This window comes from Cricetulus griseus, chromosome 4 (assembly GCF_003668045.3).
Source record: "Cricetulus griseus strain 17A/GY chromosome 4, alternate assembly CriGri-PICRH-1.0, whole genome shotgun sequence".
NCBI lineage: Eukaryota > Metazoa > Chordata > Mammalia > Rodentia > Cricetidae > Cricetulus > Cricetulus griseus.
In genome coordinates this window covers 104,709,542-104,729,384 of record NC_048597.1, presented here as the reverse complement: position 1 = coordinate 104,729,384, position 19,843 = coordinate 104,709,542, and the positions used below count along the sequence as shown (strand labels likewise).

The 19,843-nt window shown below is 54.4% G+C and overlaps 1 protein-coding gene across 23 annotated transcripts in view; it reads left to right on the top strand.

Moving 5' to 3' along the window:
* Ncor2 (nuclear receptor corepressor 2) overlaps positions 1-19,843 on the top strand; it is a 160,456-nt gene that overhangs the window by 77,556 nt on the left and 63,057 nt on the right. For 17 of the 23 annotated variants that reach the window (XM_035443336.1, XM_035443333.1, XM_035443334.1 and 14 more), the window contains 6 exons: positions 3,169-3,221; positions 9,296-9,362; positions 13,381-13,553; positions 14,525-14,618; positions 16,412-16,590; positions 18,709-18,763. In XM_035443336.1, coding sequence (XP_035299227.1) covers positions 3,169-3,221; positions 9,296-9,362; positions 13,381-13,553; positions 14,525-14,618; positions 16,412-16,590; positions 18,709-18,763 — 621 coding nt within the window. Of the gene's footprint in view, positions 1-1,750; positions 1,842-2,343; positions 2,481-3,168; positions 3,222-9,295; positions 9,363-13,380; positions 13,554-14,524; positions 14,619-14,661; positions 15,821-16,411; positions 16,591-18,708; positions 18,764-19,843 lie in introns of those variants that run through there. The other 6 variants (XM_027413884.2, XM_035443339.1, XM_027413887.2 and 3 more) reach the window with 4 other exon arrangements.

Here is a 19,843-nt window from a genome sequence, read left to right as displayed (position 1 = left end):
TGGGCACTTGCTGTGATAGGTCTCTGGGTATTGCCACCATCCTCATTTTCTGGAAGAGACTCAGGAATGGTGGTGCTTTGCCCAGCATCACAGAGGGAGAGGAAGGAGTGTGGCCAATCTTCACAAGGCTGCCATGTGTGTGCAGGGCTAACGTTGTATGCACCTGGATGCTGGTGACTTGGGCTTTGGTGACTGGACTGCCATGAATTCTGGTGCTGTGATAAAACACTTGGACCAAAATCAGCTTAGGGAAGGAAGGGGTTTGTTTCCGCTTATATGTCAGAGTCTATCATTGAACGAAGTCAGGGCAGGGACTCAGGTAGGAACTTGAAGCAGAAACCATGGAGGAACATTCTTTTTGGTTTTTCACAAGTTCATGCTTAGCTGTCTTCCTTATATAACCTGGAACCACTTGGCTAGGGAATGATGCTTCCCACAGTGGGTTTGGCCCTTCTGCATCAATTAACAGTCCCCCACCAACATGCCCATAGGCTACTTTGATGATCTAGGCCTATGGGTCTCAATCCAGGCTTTCTTCTCAGATGACCCTTGGTGGTGTTAGGTTCACAATTAAACTTAACCAGGACAAGTGCATCCAGGAACCTTGGCACAGCAATGACAAAGTAGTGATCATCATCTTGCTCTGTGTGCCCCAGAGGGAGAAAGAGGGGAGGTGGAGGGCTTCAGGGAGTCTTCCTTGAGAGCCAGGGTATAGTTTGGATATCTGCAAAGGTATTGTGTATATGACTCCCATGGCCCAGTGTTTCCCAAGAGGGCCCTGTGCTTGGCAGGGACCAGGCTGACCAGGTGAGAGGTGGTGGTGGGATGCTGGGGCCTCTCCTTTGCACAGCTCTGAATCACTTGCTTCCTTCCTGCTCTGAGGCATTAGTCTGAGAGCTCAGTGTCCCTGTGGCCTGGGCTGTCGCTCCATCTCTTACAAGCTTGGTCACCCCAAAGCTGGCTTGCAGCCAGAGTGAAGGGCACCCACGCCCACAGCTGCCCAGGGCTCCAGTGTACAGCTGTAACCATTTGTCTTTAATGGGGAGGGCAGTCATGCAGAGTGCAAGCTACCTAGTGTCCTTGTCCCTCCCCAGGTCCAGTCCTCTGCCCCTGTGAAGATGGCTTCAGGACCCAGGCTTCCCTCCAAGGTGTTCACTGGGGCAGCAGAGCCTCTTAGTGCCTAGGGCCACAGCTTTGTCCTCACTCCCCAGAAAACAGGTTGGGGTCTGTCCCCTGCTGCCCTCTTGGGTGTGGGTGTTCCCTTTGTCCTCCCATGCTGGGAACATGTTTTGCTCACTGCCCTGTTCTGGGGTCAGTGATCATGGCCTCCACCCCTTCCTGCCCCAGTAGGGCTGTTCGCCATCTTTACAACCAAACAATGGCAAACCTGTCGGTACATCTGGAATGTTCTGGGCTGTTCGCACATCCGTTAAGGTGGGTCCTCTCTCTGCACCCATTTTCTAGATGAGGAAATTCAGGCTTGTCTGTCCCTGGAGCCTGAGCCCTTAAGCCATACCCAGTCACATTGGCATTTTTTTCTATTGGCATCCGGGGAACACAAAGGATCAAGTGCTGCAGCCCTGAGTGCCAGGAGAGAGCATCTTCATAGGGCCCCTGACTCCTGAGACATGGCCTTACTGCCTTCTTCATTCAGCAGTATCGGACTCCTCATCTCCACTAGGCAGTTCTGCAGTGAGTCTGACTGCTGGTCCTCTTGTATCTATTCTTCCCCTCCTAGGCAAGGGGTGCTTCCCCATTTCAGGCTGTGCATCCATAGGAGGTGCTGGCCCACGGTCTCTTGACACCAGGAGAGCAGTTGAGCATCACTGTCTGATCCCCTGGTGAGTTGCCATGGGGTGCGAGAATTGGTGTCTATGATGCCAGCCTGGCTGCAGGTGACCTGCCTTGTCTCTGAGTCGTTAGGGTTTGTTAGGGACAGGAGGCTGGTGTGGTTCCTACACTGGTCCAATGCTGTGTCTGCCACCTGTGGAAGTTCTTCCACAGAGCCTCATGTGCCTCTACCCTGCCCAAGGGCCCAGGACTTCACCAGGTTCTTGCAGGTGTGGGTCATTTTACGGAACAGGCACAGGAGGCAGGGACAGGATGCAACCAGGGGAATGGGGTGGAGTTCAGGTTGTGGGCATGTTTTGCTACCAGCCTCAAGCTTCCCATCTGAGCAGTGGGTTGTGATTGCAATGTGAGCAACCACTCTGTAGCAAAACAGCAGGCTCAGTAGCTAGACACCTGCGGCCTTGTGTCTCTACAGTCTAGATGTCAGCGGAGACCTCTGGGAGGTAGTGGGTGGGTCCTTGTTCTATCTTCGGCCTCTCCATGTCCCTCCAGCAGGCTGTGTAAGGTCTATACCTTGGACGGAGGAAGCCATTGCATGGAGGACACAGACATTGGTGCAGCTTCTGACCCATGCTGGGTCCCATGACCGCCCGCTGCTCTTGCTGTGCTCTGAAGCTCTGTTCTCCCGTGTAGGTGACCCTGCCTTGTGGGTCCCTGCTGAGGTAGCCTATAGTGTCTTCAGTCCTTGGCCCACCCTTGTTCCTTGCAAGGCAGACATTTCTCCGATTTTTATCTGCTGCCACTGTGGATAATATGTGCACACTCGGGTACATGACCCAGGGTTCATGGGCATCTGACATCTCAGGCCAGCTTCTTCTGTCCACAGCAGAGACCTTGGTGGCCCGCTGCAGGCCAGTGGGGAGAGAAGTCACTTCTTGGCAGTTGTGGCTGAGCTCTGCAGAGGCTGTGTATTTGTCTGTGCCTGCCACCTGCTGTCCACAGCTTCCTACTCTTGGTTTGTTTTGGTCTTTGTGGTCCAGGGAAAAGGCCTTGTTAGCACTAGGGCTATGGGTTTCCATGGTGATCTAGATGCCAAGCCAACCCTAAGCATCTTTGAGATAAACTGCTTTGCCTAGGATGGGGGCTTGGCCTGGTCCCCACAACTGAGCACCATAGCAGTTTCAGTCTTTTCCTGGCCAGGTCCTCCGTTTCCCCGTGTCCTTGATGATTCAGCCAGTGGACAGTGAATGGTGCAAGTGCTGCAGGCTCTGGGGCTGGGGGTGCATAGTCTGGGTTCTGGCTGGTGACACTAGCCCCATGCCACCCCGTCACGCACCCACCCCATCCGTCTCTGACATATTTTTTCTTCTCCTGCAGCCTCTGTACAACCAGCCATCCGACACACGCCAGTACCATGAAAACATCAAAATGTGAGTCACTGCTCCGGTGGACCAGCCCAGTCCTAGGGATCGGGAGACCAGGAGGCAGTCTGGGTGGAAGTCCCCAGCTGAGCCAGGGCTCAGAGCAGACCTGAGGCGGAGGGAGTGGCAGGTTGGGAACAGTGACTGGAGGCAGGAGGCCATGGTGTCAGGAGACAGGCTGGGCAGAGGGAGTGTTAGCTGTGGATTGCTGTGGAGCACACTCCGTGTCCAAAGCGGCTGTAAGCACTATTCGAGAGGCTTCATGAGCCATGTCTCCGGGATGGGCCTTTCCTCAGATGGAGGGAGGGAGGAGATAATGTCTCTTAGGTACCATACAGTGGGGTGCAGCAGGGGTGCCAGGCTGTGCTGGGGTCTGATGGCTGGTGTCCTTATGCTGGGGGAAGTGGAACTGCTGGAAGGTGGCCTGCTTCCTGCGATGCTTTAATAGGAGTAGCTCCCATCAACAGGCTATGGATAATTCTCATTATCTAGAACCCGAAATGTGGAAGGGCCTGTAGCACATGGTGGTGTATTAGGTGTGGGGAAGGCTGGAGGGGAAGGTGTTAGGGATGGTTGGAAGAGTCAAGTTTGCCACTGTGGACATGCACAGATATTGGCTGGTGGGCTCAGTAGGTGGCGGTACAGTGCTCTGGTCAGTGTCCTGGAAGCTAGTGTCCGTCCCTCTTGGTTCTCAAGTATCACTGATGCTGGGCTCTAGGAGGCCCCTGTGTGGCTTCTGTGATCACACCCCTGCCACCCTCTTGTGTCTCCTCGAGTATCTTTCCTTGCTTACTGACACTGTGGGCCCTGAACTGGCATTGCAGTTTTTGGTCCAGCTGCTGCCATGCTGCCTTTGTTGACTGTGGTCCCTTCATTGCCCAGGCCCCAGAGTTCTTCTGCTTCTCCTCTCCTGGGGCCTGCCCAGCTGGCTGCTATCGGTGGTGACAGGCCATTGTAGGGACTTATCACAGTTGCTTTGGGGTCTACTGGGGCATGTGTCACCAATCCTGGCTACATTTATTTATTTATTCACTCACTCATTGGTCCTTTCATTTACTTATTAACTCATTTATTCATTAATCTGCTGGTATCACCTATCCTCACCCCCTGGAGTCTGAACAATCTGGGCCTATTCTCTGCTCACCTGAGGCTTGCCCGGCCCTAGCCTTCATGCTCTGACACTTCTGGGGTAGGTTTCTTATATGTGTTGGGACAATATGAGCTCTTGTGAGTAGCCCTGGCTAGCCTGGAATCTCCCGAGTTCTGGGATTCCAGGATGTGCTGGCATATGGATCTGACAGTCTTTTAACAAGCCAGTGATTTTTTGTATAACTTTTAGTGCTTAAAGTAAGTGATGTTCATAGGGAGAGTCATGGGGTATTCCAGGTTATGGAAACAGCCATGGATCCAAGCTGTAGAGGTGTGTGTCCTGGGCAGTGAAGGTGACATTGGCCATAGTGAAGCTGACTCTGCTTACCAGGATAGAAATGGAATGGAATTTTTTTGATACCCTATGGCTCTCTTTATTAGACACTGGATCTGTCTGGGCATGGTGGCATAGGCCTGTGGGCCCAGTGCTCTGAAGGCTGAGGTAGGAGGGTGGTGAGTGAAAGGTAGCCAGGGCTACAAAGAAAGACCCCGGTGGCTTAAACAAACAAATGAATATGTAAAGGCCCAAAGGAGAAGGGAGGTGCTTGAGTGTACACTAGTTGGTACGATCACCCAGCCACACAATTCTAGCTACTAAGTCACAAACGTAGCTCTGAGGGAATGAGCTTTTCTAAGTAAAGTCAGTTTTCTGTTCAGCGAGTTCATATGTGAGTGCATTATGAGCTGCCTTATGCCCAGAGCACCAGGGCTTGTTATAGGCACCATTAGCATCATAGCCAGTGTTGCCCATTTCAGGGTTGTACTGTTAAATCCACGTAGTCTTTCACTGTGAAGAAGTCCTGAGAAGCATAAATGGAGTCATAGGAGAGAGGGGGAAAGGGACTCTGGCCAGAGACCTGGGGCAGGATGTGCTGGCTGAAGACTGAGCAGCTGCTGGGCCGTGTGGAACATCCCAGGCAGATGGGACCAGTAGTGCAAAGGTCCTGGGGCTATGCTGAGCTGGTCGAGATTGCAGCCTGCTGCAGCCACAGGCAGGATCTGTCAGGCCCAGGAGGGTGCTTCTTGTCCTTCCTGCTTGGTCACCATCTGCATAGATGTGGCCTTTACTGTGGGACGTGCTGTCCTGGGAGTTTATCTTCAGGTTCACTCTATTGGCTACTGGGAGAAAGGGCCTGGGACACTGTGGGAAAGCCCTGAGGAGCTATGGGTAGTGAGGTGTGGAGGTTTAGGGCATGGGGTCCCCGGTTCCCAGCCCAGGGTTGGGCAATATGTGATAATACAAAGCCACTTCTAGAAAGGTAAAATAGTGTTATCTCTCACTGGGGACCAAGAGACTTCAGCTGGGGCCATTGGTTCCTTTGATTCATACCTGCTACCCAGGTATGGCCTACGGTTGAGTCTGAGGGACAGTGAAGCCTGGGGCTGGGACACAGAGGTCCTGGCATCTGTTTTGCTTTTGTTGTTGTTTTGGGGTTTGTTGTGGTTTTTTTGTTTTGTTTTGTTTTTGAGACAGAGTTTCTCTGTGTATCCCTAGTTGTCCTGGGAGTCACTCTGTAGACGAGGCTGTCCTTGAACTCAGAGATCCTCCTTACTCTGCCTCTGGAGTGCGGGGACTATAGGTACGCATCACTACTGCCCAGCTTTTGGATAGAGTGTGCAGGATACCCTTTAAAGTCTGAACGGCTTTTACTTGGTCGCTCAGCATGGGTCTAACAGTGCAACATCACTCAGGGATTCTCCGTTTCTTCCTGGTCAAGGATTCCTCTTGTCTTTTCCCTGCCCCTTCCTTGTCTGGATATTTCTCATGCATGGGGGTGGGCTGTCCCAGTCCCAGCTGGGCACAGTGGGCAGGGTGGGGTACAGTCCACGCTCAGAAGGTGTAGGTGGTTTCCTCTGGACTGAGACTATTCCCAGAGGAGCGCTGGGTACGTGCCCCATGACACAGTGAAGGTCAGGCCCTGGAAGCTACTTGGAAGGCAGTAGCCGTGTGACCCAGGTGAAGTGTCAGAAGCTCCCAGGCCTAAGGGGATAAGGCCCTTCTTGAGGCCTGGGGGCCTTTGGGGCTACTGCCTAATTGGGTGAGAAAGAGTCAGAATGCTTAGCTAGGGGTGGGGGTGGGGGTCACTAGGGGAAATGAGCAACCCTGAAGGAGGAGCCAGGACCTTTGGTGTCATATGGCTACGGAGACTCAGTTCTGATAAAGTAGACTGAGTGGTGTCAGCTTGGGGGTGTGCCTGTGATCCCAGCACTCAGGAGGCTGAGACTGTAAGGGTGAGGTTGAGGCTAGCCTGGGCTGCCTAGCAAGAGTCGGACAAACAAACAAACAAACAAGCAAACCCCGCATAAAAGAGTGTTGTCAGAGCTGCTGGTGGAGGTGGTGAGTGCCTCGTCACTAGGAGGTAGGCAACCCCAGAGTGTCATAGATTGGTGTCTTTGGTTTGGCATGTGACGGGCTAGGAGACTGGGCCGTCCCTTGCTACTTGGAAAGCCAAGGTCTGCCTTGTGAATGCTGCAGAGCAGGGCCTCTGTCTCACCATCTATAAGGTGGGACTAGCCCTGAGGCCACTGAGTGCCCACTGAGTTAACACCCCCACTCACATTGACAGCTGTACCCAGCGTGTGGGAGGGGTGTTGGGGGTTTTGTTGCTCTGAGTCCCTGACCATCGAGACAGTTATTCCTCATGCATCCCATCCTCATTCACAAACATGTCTCTGTATATCTGGTCCTTGCCAGTCACTGCCTGTCCCTGGGAGACAGCTGTGAATGGGTCCCCACTTGAAATGGGGAGATGGGCAAGTTCAGTACTCATGTGGAGTGTGACAGCTGTGACAAGGACAGTGAGATTGATCCAGGGGTTGGTAGGGAGTTCCCGCCACCCAGGGAGCAGAGCCATCACTGCTCCTTGGCTGTCTGCTATAATTGCTGAGGTGGGAAGTCTCCCTTCCCTGGGGACCTGGCCCCTGTCATTTTAATTTCTCTGCCTGCATGCCTGGCTATGACTTTCAAGTTAATTTCATGCTTGGCTTCCTTGTGTGGGTGATTTCAGACCTATGGAGGTCACTTCTGCACTGCTCGCCTCTGCTGCCTTGCCTTGGAAAGTGTCAGTAGCCACCAAGCTAATGCCAGGGAACCTGCCACCTGGACTGGGAGTCTGGCCTTAGGGGCTTGGACCTCTTAAATTGCCAACCAAGGGAAGGCAGCCCCCAGGACATGCTGGAGGAGGGAAGTGCAGGAGGCCACCAGACACTGAAGAACCATAAGGAGTGGCCAATGGCTGGATGGCAGACAAGTCTCAGAGCACAAGATGGGGCTGGGCAGCCACCACCCATCCTGGGTTAGCAGCCCGGTGTTCCAAAGTTTGTGTACCTATTCAGTCTCTGCCAGCAGGCAGCCTTGGTCCTCAGGTGTGTCAGGCCTCGGAGGCTCCTCTCTCCCACATATCCTAGGCCTGCCGTCTCATTTGTGGGATGAGCAGGAAGCCTTGATCAGGACCCTGGTGCCTGGGAATATGTCTCTGTTCTTGCTCTGGAGATTCAGAGGTGCCAAAAACTTTCTCCAGGCTCACACAGTCAAACCCTTGAGAGATTCAATCCATAAGTCCCTAGCCTTACATTTTTTGCCCACCAGTAGACTAGGCTGGTCTCCTTTGCCACAGTAGGCGTGGGCTTTCTAACACCCTGCCCCCGGCTTGACCAGGTATGTGTGGGGCTCCATCCCCTGGCACAGATGGGGTCAGACTCTCCCTGAACCTCATCTCGTCCTGCCAAGCCCTGGAGCCCAGCTCCCCTCAACTCCCTTTGCTAAAATTCATGTCCGTGGCTAGTAGGGTAACTGGTTCCATGGAGTGTTTGCAGACATCCTCCCCTTGTCTCCACCCAAGTTTCTGGTTTTGTACATCAGATTGGATTGGTGGTAGCTTCCCTCCCCCTACCTCTTGCCCCCCCCCCCCAATCTCAGACTTTCTATACAGTGGAGAATAATTGAAGGTTTGATTCTTCTGCCTCCACCTCCCAAATGCTGAGATGACAGGTGTGGACCACCATTTTCATGTGGTGCTGGGGCTGTGCTTGCTAGGCTAGCATTCTACCCACCAAGCCACATCTGGGGTCACAGGCATGGGACTGCTAGGCTCTTACTCCAAGGCACTCCCAGCAGTGGAAGCTCTTGGTGGAGTGGGGGTGTGCTGGCAATGCGGGCAAGTTGGGGAACCCTCACCAAAAAGTGAGGTAGCTGTGAGCCCAGGTTAGAGAGGGCAAGTTCAGGGGTATGACAGTCCCCAAGGCCTGTCTGTGTCTCTCAAGGGACCCATAGGTTGTAGCACCTAGCCCTGCGTAGTACGGCTGTGGGGAGTTGGGGGGTACTGAGGCCTCTGTTGCTCAGTGGAGTGGATGGAGTCCTGTATCTCATTGCTGCCAGGCCTTGCCTTAGAATGTCTGTTCCTTCTTTGCAGTCTGAACTCTCCTGCCTGCCTGTGTCTTTTTTTTTTTACCCTCTCCCTCCATTTTCCAAATCTTTGTCCATTCTGAGGTAAACCTCTGCTCTCTTCCTCTCTTTTCCTTCTCCTAGCTTTTCCCCATCCCTCTCCCTTGTCTCCGCCCTTCTTTTTCTCTCCTCCTCTCAGAATTCCTGCCACTTTCTCAGTAGTACTCACAGAGCCTTGTGGGGCCTGTGTGGTCAAGCTGCTTGCTCTGTGCTGAGTGGAGCCTGGCTGTCTATCCTGAGCTTGGGACCCCTCGATGCCTTTAGCTGCTCATAGGCCAGGGATCCGAGGCGGTGAACTTTGTTGGTTGGTACCCACGGCTGTGACTCAGCCGGATGAGGATGGTGCAGGTTGGCAAGTGTCCAGGCTGAAGGGGTTGGGGGGCGGGTACTGGGAGCTCTGTGGGGCAAGCTGGACTCTGGGGAAAGTAGGGGGAGTGGGCTCCCATCTGACTGAAGACTGCCACGTCTGACTCCTGTCTGTGCTCCCCAGAAACCAGGCGATGCGAAAGAAGCTGATCCTGTATTTCAAGCGGAGGAACCACGCGCGCAAGCAGTGGGTAAGTTCTGTCCTGTCTCCTCCATGCCATATGAAAGCAGTGTGTGAGTCCCATACTGTCCCCTCCATACCTCATACAAGCAAGTGGGTGAGCCCCTTCCTGTCCTGTCTCCTCCATGCCATATGAAAGCAGTGTGTGAGTCCTGTTCTGTCCCCTCTACACCATGGGCGGGCAGTGTGTGAGCAAACCCTGCTTCCATTCTGTCCTCCAAGCCCCCACCCCATCCCTTCCCTTCTCTTCCATTGGTGCTGGGCTTGAGGCCCTGTGCTCCCATGGCCAACAGAGAGTCAGGGCCTCCTTCAGGCCATGCTAGCCAGACCCCCAAGGTCCCTGTTGGCTCTGCAGCTGTTAGGATGGACGTCTGGGTCATGAAAGAATGCTGTAGACGAGCCATAGGGGCAGCAGCTGCTGTGGTGATTGGGGCTTAGGGTGGGGCTCCTAACCCCCTTTCCCAGTCCCTGGGATAGGGGAGCCAAGAAGGGAGCCTTGCATTCACTCTAAAATGCCCGTCATGAGTTTTTGTGCCCAGAGAGGTTTTAGGGAGAAATGAGGGTGGGAGGGCCTTGAGAAATGAGCCTCCCCTTTCCCAGCCAGGTCCAGGCTGTGGAAGAAGCAGATGTGGGAAAGCAGCAAGGCCCCTGGTCTGTGGTGGTGGGCAGTGGTCCTGCTTCCTAAGCAGGCTAGTGGTGTGAGGGACTTGGAACAGCTAGGTACACTTTGACCCACAGGGGACCAGGGCTAAGGGATAGAGCCCAGGTCCTTGTTGTCACCTCAACTGCCAGGGTGGGAACAATACCCTACCATCACCCCTGCTTGCACAGTGCCAGAACTGTGTAACTAAGAAGTTTGTGGGGCTGACATCAGTAGTGGTTCTATCAGGCCCTTCCTTCATTGCGTCAGCTGCCTGTGTCACCATGTCCACACAGTGTCTGCTCCGTGGTCCTGAGTCTAGGGAACATTGCCCTTCCTGGGCTCTGGTTAGGCTCAAATCCATACCAGCTCCGAACCAGCATTAGGCTTTGGCTGATGTCATTTGTTTCTCTCAAGTCCAGGGCTGCTGGGAGACAGTGGGGGCAGCAAGACCGGTGAGCCGAGAACTGAATGCAGGCAGGGTGGAGGCTGGCCTCACAGGCTGTGCTCTTCTGCACCCAATCCTTACCGGGCCATGTCAGATGGGCCACAGAGTGGTGCCGGCCTCCTTTCTTGGTCAGGCTGGCCTGGTACTGCTGGTACTGGTATGGCAGGGCTATTGGTGGTGCCTAGAGCCTGTGGGTATGTAGTAAACAGACAGTGGCAGCTGAAGTGCTACCTACTTGAAGTGGGTGATGATGCTTAAATCCCAATTGTGGGTGAAGAAATGGCGGTCAGTCACCACTTAGGAGCCTTCAACTGTAGTTACCAAGTGCCTACTGTGTGTGGCTCCGAGTTGCGTGGACATGGGCTTTGGGGACTGAGTTTTTTTTGTTTTTTTTTTTTTTTCCGAGACAGGGTTTCTCTGTGGCTTTGGAGGCTGTCCTGGAACTAGCTCTTGTAGACCAGGCTGGTCTCAAACTCACAGAGATCCGCCTACTTCAGCCGCCTGAGTGCTGGGATTAAAGGCGTGCGCCACCACTGCCCGGCTGGGGACTGTGTTTTATGCACAGCTTTGCACCCCAGCAGTTTTCCCCTCAGCAGTTTGTATAAGTCCCATGAGATGGGTTTGTCTTCCCAGCCCCCTATTTCAGGCAGGGGGACTGAGAGAATTTAGGTCACTTGCCTTATGTCACACAGCTGAGAATTAGTAAGGTCTGGATTGGCACCTGGCTGCCTGGTTCCTGAGTCTGTGTTCAGACCCACCTGGGTAGGCAGCTCTTGCCCTGAATTCTGGAGCAGAAAATGAGGTTTCAGATAAGCTCAGGAGGGGAAGAAGTCCTGGGCAGCAGAGGAGTGGCCATGTTGAGATACAAGGAGAAAGAAAGGGCAACCTATTCGTGTGCAGATCTTTGCTGAGCCAGGGTATAGCAGGTGCAAAGGACCCTGGGGCAGGAACCAGCCCAAGGCATTCTGTAGAGGACTGTTAAGGTTCATCCCCAGCACAGGGGCACCATGTGCATTCATGGTAAACGTGCTGTTAAAACAGAACATACGCACTGTCAGGCTTTTCAGTCATAGAGAAAGATGATAATGATGAGAGCTTCCACACCCTAAGACCAGGCTGGTCAGCTCTGGGATCACCATGTGCAGACCACAGGCCCTTGCTGCTGTTGGGTGAGGAGAAGACAGAGGTGGAGGTCTGCTCAACCCCCTACAATCCTGCCACTCATCCTACATGCCACCCACTGCCTGCCCTGAGCTTCCAGCCTTGGCCCTATCTGATGTCCCATGTCAGAGGTCCCTGCAACTCCTGGAAAGAGCCAGTGAAGTGGAGGAGAATTTGGGGTGGGCTTGGGGTTATAAAGAAACTCTCCAGGACTCTGTGGCTGTGGAGGGGAAGCCTCCAAGCCAGGGGCTCTGCAACCCAGCTGGCCCACCTTAGGGAAGGAAGGCCTCCATGCTGCAGCATGAGAAAGAGACAAGAAGTTTTCTCATTTTCCAGCAAGGCTAGGAGAAGCTGGGCCGTGGGCCTCCCTACAAAGCTCTGCTACCCACCTTGTCATGAGTAAACCCCAGGGCTAGGGCTGGTCCCTGGGAGTTCTTGTTGCTACACAGAGAGGAGCCTGCCTCATTGCTTCCTGCAGGGCCAACTGTGCTGGAAATGTTAGCCATGTTCCCACCCAGCAGAGGCTGAGAGACAGAGGTCTGGGCCCTCTTCTCCTGGCCAAGCCCTGCTCCCTGTGAGCAGTGTCCTGCTGTCCCTGGACAGTGGCAGTCAATGGATCCTGGCCCCGCTGGACTGAGTGCACACACTATACAGTAGATACAGACACAGACTATAGCAGGCCACATTGTGGTTAGACCTGGAGAGGGACTGTCCTGTGTCGGACAGATCCTCTTCCTCCTGAGGAGCTGCTTGGGGCTTTGTGCTGTTGCCTGGGGCTGTGGCACATGTGAGGTATTCTTGAGGTCTTGGGGCCTAGTTGTTTGTCTGCAAGGTATGAGACAGCCCTGGCCCTCTGCTGGCAACTGACTGATGTCAGCTCTGGTGTCCTCTGCTGTCTCTATCCTCTGGTCTCAGGAGTGTTCTCTCTTCTTCCCCTTGGGCCTCTGGGTGAGAGCCAAGAGGCCTGGGCTGGACTGGTGGCATCCACCCCTCTCTCCTCAGCAGGGGTCCCACACCCCAGACTATTATTCACCTCTTGTTGAGCCATAGGCACATGGTCAGAGGTTAAGCACACTTTGGCAGTATTGGGGCTTAAGAATATATCCCGGTATTGCATGACCATGTCTCCTGTGCTCCTGTGATATACAGAGGGCTTTGCTCTGGCTGGCTGGGAGATGTGTAGCAGGCAGCTTGGTGGTTTGATAGGGAGGGGGAACTTCCTCATTCTGCAGAGGAGGGCAGAACCTTCTTTCCAATGTCTGCTAGGGCTTGGGCTCTTAGGTTTGGGGAGTGTGGCCATGCCAAAGACCAGGGGTGAGGAACTACCTAGAAAGCGGATGCTTCCTGGGGACACCTTTCCTGGGCCATAAAGAGCTCTATAGAGCCATGCCACCCAGGACAACTTCCTGCAGTGGTGGGACCTGGCTTGATCTGCTGTGCAGTGTCCATGATAGCAGTGTGAGCAGAGGGTATGAACCCAGCCTCAGGAACCCAACCCTCCTGGTCCAGGGCTGTTTCTCATTTGGTTGTGTGACTGAGGGAATAATGTGGTGGGGCTGGTGGCTTCCAAGTCTGATGAGGCCCCTGCAGAGGAGACCTGGCTCTGGAGAAGGAGTGGCCATGGGGCATTGGTGGGACACCCATGGCTTCCCAGCAGCCAAGAGCTCTGACTGTGACAAAGTGAGTCTGTACATCTGTCTGTTCCGTGTCTGTCCATGTGAATATGGTGGGCAGTCTCTGGCCCTCACCAGCGTGCTGGCCTCTGGCATGCCCCCTCAGGAACAGCGCTTCTGCCAGCGCTATGACCAGCTCATGGAAGCATGGGAGAAGAAGGTAGAGCGCATTGAGAACAATCCTCGGAGGAGGGCCAAGGAGAGCAAGGTGCGCGAGTACTACGAGAAGCAGTTCCCGGAGATCCGCAAGCAGCGGGAGCTGCAGGAGCGCATGCAGAAGTAAGGGCTCCACAGAGATTGTGTGTTGTGCAGGGGTGAGGGTGCGCAGGGGTGATGGTGAAGAGATGAGCCCATGTTAGAACACATGCAGAGATGAGTGCATGCAGAAGTAAGGGCTCCACAGAGGATGGGGAATGCAGGGGTGAGGAGGTGCAGGGGTGAGGGTGAAGAGATGAGCCCATGTTAGAACACATGCAGGGGCGAGTGCATGCAGAAGTAACAGCTCCACAGAGATGGTGTGTGCAGGGGTGAGGGTGAAGAGATGAACCCATTTAGAATGCATGTAGGTGTGAGTGAATGCAGAAGTTAGGGCACAGAAGTGAGCTCATGTAAAAGAATACACGCAGGGGCAAGTGCTGTGCTGGTCCATGTGGGCCCCTGGTGGCCTGTGTCACACAGAGTGGCGTCACTGGGCTTCATACTTATAGCTAGGGATCCTTAGCATCTGCTGAGCCCCTACACTCATGAATGTCTCCCTACTGTCCTTGCTTCTTCTGTGCCCCCCAAGCTGCTGAGTGAGACTCAGGAGGGGGTGGGGGTGGGCTTCTCCCAGCTCCTATGTGGGTGCCTGTCCCCATTGTGGCCACAAGGGCAGAAACCTCGCCAGGCTAAGTAGGTGTGGCCACCTGCATTCTCAGGCTCATCAAGCTTGTCTCACAGACCCACAGCAACATGAGTTTGATGAGCTTACCTCAGGCTGGAGGCAACACTGGGCTCCTGGTGGGTCTCTGTCCCTTGTCAGAGTGGATAGTGGGAGATGGACTGCTACCCCATAGCTTCAGGGGTTGGCATTCCTGAGGAGCTCCCCAGCCTTCCTGGTCTCCAAGCCTATGATCAGATGTGAGGGTAGGTGGCCTAGCCCTGACCTCCCTGTCCCCATTCATCCATGCCACCCTCTAGAATGTCCTGCCCCATGGACCCTGCCTAGACTCTTAGTAGGATGATTGATCCTGTGTCCATCTGGTCTCCAGCAGGGTGGGCCAGCGAGGCAGTGGGCTCTCCATGTCGGCTGCCCGCAGTGAACACGAGGTTTCCGAGATCATTGATGGCTTATCTGAACAGGAGGTAAGTCCACTATGATGCCATCAGCCACCCATTGCTTCTGCATTGTCCGACTTTGTGTCCCTTACACGTGTTCTGTGCCACAGCAGGCAGGTGCTGGCAGGTAAGGAAGCCAAAGCTTTCGATCCAGAGGCTGGTGGTGGACATGTGTCAGAACCAGTGTGGGGCCATGCCTGTCCCCCAAAGTAGAGATGCCAGCCTGGCAGAATAGAGCTAAGGAAGTTCACTGACTTGCAGCCTCTGGTGCCCATAAGGGGCATTAGGAATCTGGGTTGGGGCATGAGGATAGATACCCCTCACTCTTCTCCCATTGCCATATTTCATGCTCTCTGCTGGCTGACCTTGCAGAACTGTCAGGTGAGGCCATCAGTGGGATCAGGTTGGGCCAGCTGAGGACTGTCCTGTAGGAGCCTGCCTTCCAGCCTGTTGTCCCTTTGGTCCAACCTGGGGCACAGTGCCAGTATTGGTGACCCCACCTATAGTCACCACCCCAGCCAGAGAAGGCCATGAAGCAGAGAAGATGCTCATCTCTAGTGGGGGGCCTTCTGGTGTGTGGGCCAGGTGTCCATTATGACATTTGTCCTCATGGCCAGCACCACAGTGGATCCAGAATGCCATGTGCCCCAGGATCCTTGCTTCATTCCCAGTGGCTCTGCTTGCAGGTAGAGGTGGCCAGAGTACCCCACCCCTTTGGGTTCCTTGAGGTTGTTTACATGGAAACTAAGATGGGGTGCTGGACAGAGAAGCCAGTGACACCTTTGGGGTTGTGGAGTGACCATTAGAGTTGTTTTCTGAGCTGAGTCCCAGTCCATCCAAAGGTAAGCATGCACCCAGTATGGCTGCCTAAGTTGTCTCCTTGTTCTTGATGACAGCCCCAAGCACTTATCAGCCTAACCAGTTTGGGGCCTGCACCCCATCTCAATATAACATCCCCAGTTGCCTTGAAGTGATGTCCTTTTGCCATAGTTCTGCTGGAAAACCTCCCCTCCTCTTGTGGACAGAAGGTGGAACTTGAAAAGCCACGAGCTGCAGCCGTGGGGCCGTCTTTGCTGGCGAACATGTGGCTGGGTTCAATACCTGTCCCACCGATGTGGCAGCTTCTCCAGCATCTCTAGGATGCAGACGTGGCTTTCATTTCCTGTGGAAGCAGGAAGAAGGTGGCTTTGTCCACCCACACATTGGACCCTTCCCTGGGTCCTAGCCACGTAAGAACGCTTCTGCTTCCACCCCTTGGGGGAGCCATTAGTAGAACAAGGCTGGAGGCAGTCTGGGTCAGAATCAGAAAATGCTGGTCAGGAGACACTCAGTCAGCGGCATTATGCTAACATGGACGTGCGAGGCAGCCACAAAAGGACAGGGCAGGCCTCATCCCCAGGGGATGATGGAAAGTCCTGGTTGTGAGGGCTAGGTAGGAAGGTGACTAGGTTCCCTGCATGCCCTGTGCTATGCCCTGGATTCCTGGCTCTGACCCAGACATGTGACATCCCGTGAGTGTATGGAGCCGGGGTGGGCCATGCCCTGTCCCTGCTCTCACAGTGTTTTATTATACTGCCTTTGTGGCTGTGAGATTCATGGCCTGTCCTGCTGCAGATGAGGCCTCATGCTCTGTACTGAATTGACAGCTCTGCCTTCCTGCTGTCCCACGCCTCTGAATCCTCAGCAGCAACAGCCACTCCTGGGCTTTTAACTCATCATTTCACACACCCCACACCAAGAATGTCTGAGGGCCAGGACATCGCCTCTCACCTGCTAGACCCTGCACTTGCCCTCTGACCCCACCCTCTGCTGTGTTGCAGAACCTGGAGAAGCAGATGCGTCAGCTGGCTGTGATCCCGCCCATGTTATATGATGCGGACCAGCAGAGGATCAAGTTCATCAACATGAACGGGCTCATGGACGACCCCATGAAGGTGTACAAGGACCGCCAAGTTACCAACATGTGGAGTGAGCAGGAAAGGGACACCTTCCGTGAGAAGTGAGTGTCCTCCACAGCTGCCTGGGATCCTCGCATGTGTCTTCTCTATTCTCATACCCTAGTCACAGGGACAGTCTGTCCAGAACTCTCCCTGCTCCAGTGGTACACTGGGGTCCTTGGCCTCTGTCTCAGCATCCATCTCCATGGGAATCTGTCTCTGTCTCCTCTTAGGTAATGGATTTGTACCTTATTGTTCCCCACAGTGTTGAGCCAGGCAGTTTCCCCCACATAGGGTTGGGGAGGTGACACCTAAGAGGGACCACAGAGCTGCATGTGGGGGAGGCAGGGCACGGCTGTCCAGCTGGGATGGAGAGGCCGTGTGGGGAATCCAGGGCAGGAACAGCCCATGGTAGGAGGTGAAGCCCAGCTGGGTGTGGTGCCACACCTTTAATCCCAGCACTCGGGATGCAGAGGCAGGTGAACTTCTGAGTTCGAGGCCAGCCTGGTCTACTGTTTCAAAAAACCAAAACAAAACTCCAGGAAGCGCGTGTATGTCTAAGTATGTGGAAAATCTCTGTTGCCTGGTTTTTTGTGTTTGTTTTGTTTTTTTGGTGATAGTTGTGGTAGTTGCTTTGTTTTAAGAGTCTTTTAGCCCAGGCTGGTCTCGACCCTCCTGCCTCAGCCTCCTGAATCACAGGCATGAGCCACTATGGCCTGTCTTTAAGTCAGGGCAGCCTGACTTAAAGGGCTTTGAACTCTGGAACTCTGGAACGTCTTGCCTCAGCCCCTAGTACAGGTGACTTCCTTTTGGAACCTTATTGACCTGGGATAAGTTGAACCATAGATGTAGAACTCCATGTAAACTTCCTTGGCAGCGGCATGAAGTGCCCAGTGCCAGGCTGAACCCAGGATCTCATGAACCTCTGAGGACAGGCAACCTCTGAGCCACATGATTTAATTTTTTTCTTTTATACTTTTGAGATAAAGTCTCACCTAATTGTCCTGTTTGGTTTTGAACTCACTGTAGTCCAGTCTGGCTGACCACCTGACTCAGCCTCTTGAGTTTCTAGGTTACAAGTTGTATCATCAAGCCTGGTTCTACCTGTCTCCAGTGAACTGGTGATGGGGCGAGGGACAAATGCCCTGAAGTGTCTCAGTTTTGATTCCTGGTTTCCTGGGGCCCATTACTGCCTGGGGAAACCCTGTAGAAGGGATAGGGGCAGAGCAAGAGTAGGTGCCCCAGGCTTGCCTGCCACCTGGGTGGGCGGGGCCCTGGCAGGGTAGCCCGCCATCCTGCCGCCCTGCTACCATGGCTTCCTTGGGAAGAGCTAAGAGGCCCTTCCGGATTCCCCAGTGTCTGGCGGGGGGAGCAGGAGGGGCCTTTGGCCTGCTGCCCAGCCACCTGGAGTCCAGGCGGGGCAGCCCAACACAGGCTAGGCTCTGGTGGGAACAGCCCAGTACTGCTGGCAGCCATTTCTGCCCTGGAGATACCTGGGTGGTGGCAAGTTGTTAGAGACAAGGGGACAGGCCCAATGACGCCACTCAGTACCCCTGGGGTGTGAGCAGGCCTTGACCCTATCCCCACCCCCCAAGGCTGCCTGGCTGCCTGGCCCTGACATTTCAGCTGGCCGGCTTTCCCAGTAATGCTCAGCCTTCGCAGGAAGCTGGTGGCTTGGCGCCAGTTCCCGCCACCCCCTGCGGCTCCAGCCACTTTTGGCTTTTCCTGGGCATCCAAGGCTCTGCTCCAGTACTAGGAAGGCCTTATCGCCTGGCTGGCCTGGCCTCATCCAGGCAGGCTTGGCATAGGTTGGTCTAGGCTGGGCCAGACCAGGCCCAGCTTCTCAGACCCAGCTGGAGAAAGACACAAAAGCAGATCTGGGTAGGGGGGGGACCCCACTGGCAAGCTGAATGCCGTGTCCTCATTTTTCCTGGAAGCCTGCGGCAAGACAAACAAATGTATTTTCAAAGGCATTACAGCCAGTGAGTCACTCAGAGGAACGCCCTGGACCCTGGTCCCTGCCCCGCAGCCCTTCCCACGCCCTGAAGATCTACTAGTGGGGCGGCGCCCGCCAAGCCAGGCTGGGGTGGCAGGCGTCTGGGCACTCTCGGCTTTGGTTGTCTTGTGGGGCCTCCCTCAACTTCGGTCTGGCCTCAACGCCTGTCTTTCTCCTCCTCCAGGTTCATGCAGCACCCCAAGAACTTTGGCCTGATCGCCTCATTCCTGGAGAGAAAGGTGAGTGTCCATTCCTGGCTGGCAGTACTAGGCACTAGACTGGCTTGCCATGCATTCCCCAGGGCTGGTATCTGTGCTGGGTGGAGTACATGCCCCTCCTCTGTCTCCCTGGCCAGCTCCATCTTTTTCTTGCCTCCGCCTCCTTCCTCGGGGGAAAAACCATGCAGGCCCCACCCGGGATGGGGAGGAGCCTCAGGCTTCAATCCTAGGCGGCCTAGGAAAGCTGTGGGGACTGGCATCACATAGCTGTTTGCCCAGCACACTGGGGTGGGCGCCAGTTCTGAGAGTTTTGCCATGTTCCATCTGAGGCTTTGTGGCCAGGTATGGCCTGCATCCAGGACTGTGTGTGGAATGGCCTCCTGAGTCCAGGCCATAGGTATTGTGGGCTTCCTGACACTTCGGATACTACTTCCGGTGTGTGGCTAAAATGTCTCATTCTGAATAAACCTTCATGCAGAATTGATGTTTGAATCCCTTGTGTCCCCTAAAACTGAGCCTGGCACTCTGTTCTAGCTCTGCCTCCTGTTGGCAAGGAGTTACATTGTCACCAGAGGGCAATTATCTGGCCTTTGGTCACACACTAGGCTGGCGGACAGCACGTGAGCACGTGGCAGTTCTGGCTATGTGCTACAGCTGCTTCTGTGGGCCTGGCACTCCAGACTACCGTGGCCCACCCTTGAGGGCTGCAGTTTGTGTTTAGTCCTTCACCAGTGGGAGGTAGGACACAGGATTCATTCCTTAAATCTGTTGTGGGGGCTGATATTTTCTGGGACCCTTTGGGATCCAGGACCTGAAGAACCAGTGTTGGCAACCAGCCCTATAAATATCCTACCTGACTGGTGATATGTCCTTCTGGGTGTAGGCGGCTCAATAGTCCTAGATTAAGGTTAGGGCTCCACAGAGACAGGGTGCCTCAGAAATTAGAGGTTGAGTAAGGCTGCGGGGGAGGGTAGAGAATGGGAATCTGAGGGGGAGAGGCACTCTGAGGGCCTAGATGAGGCTGGGTTAGGACACGAGTTGCCTGCTAAAGGCCAGTAAGGCCAGGCAGTGTGACAGCAAATTAGGTTGACATCTAGGTTG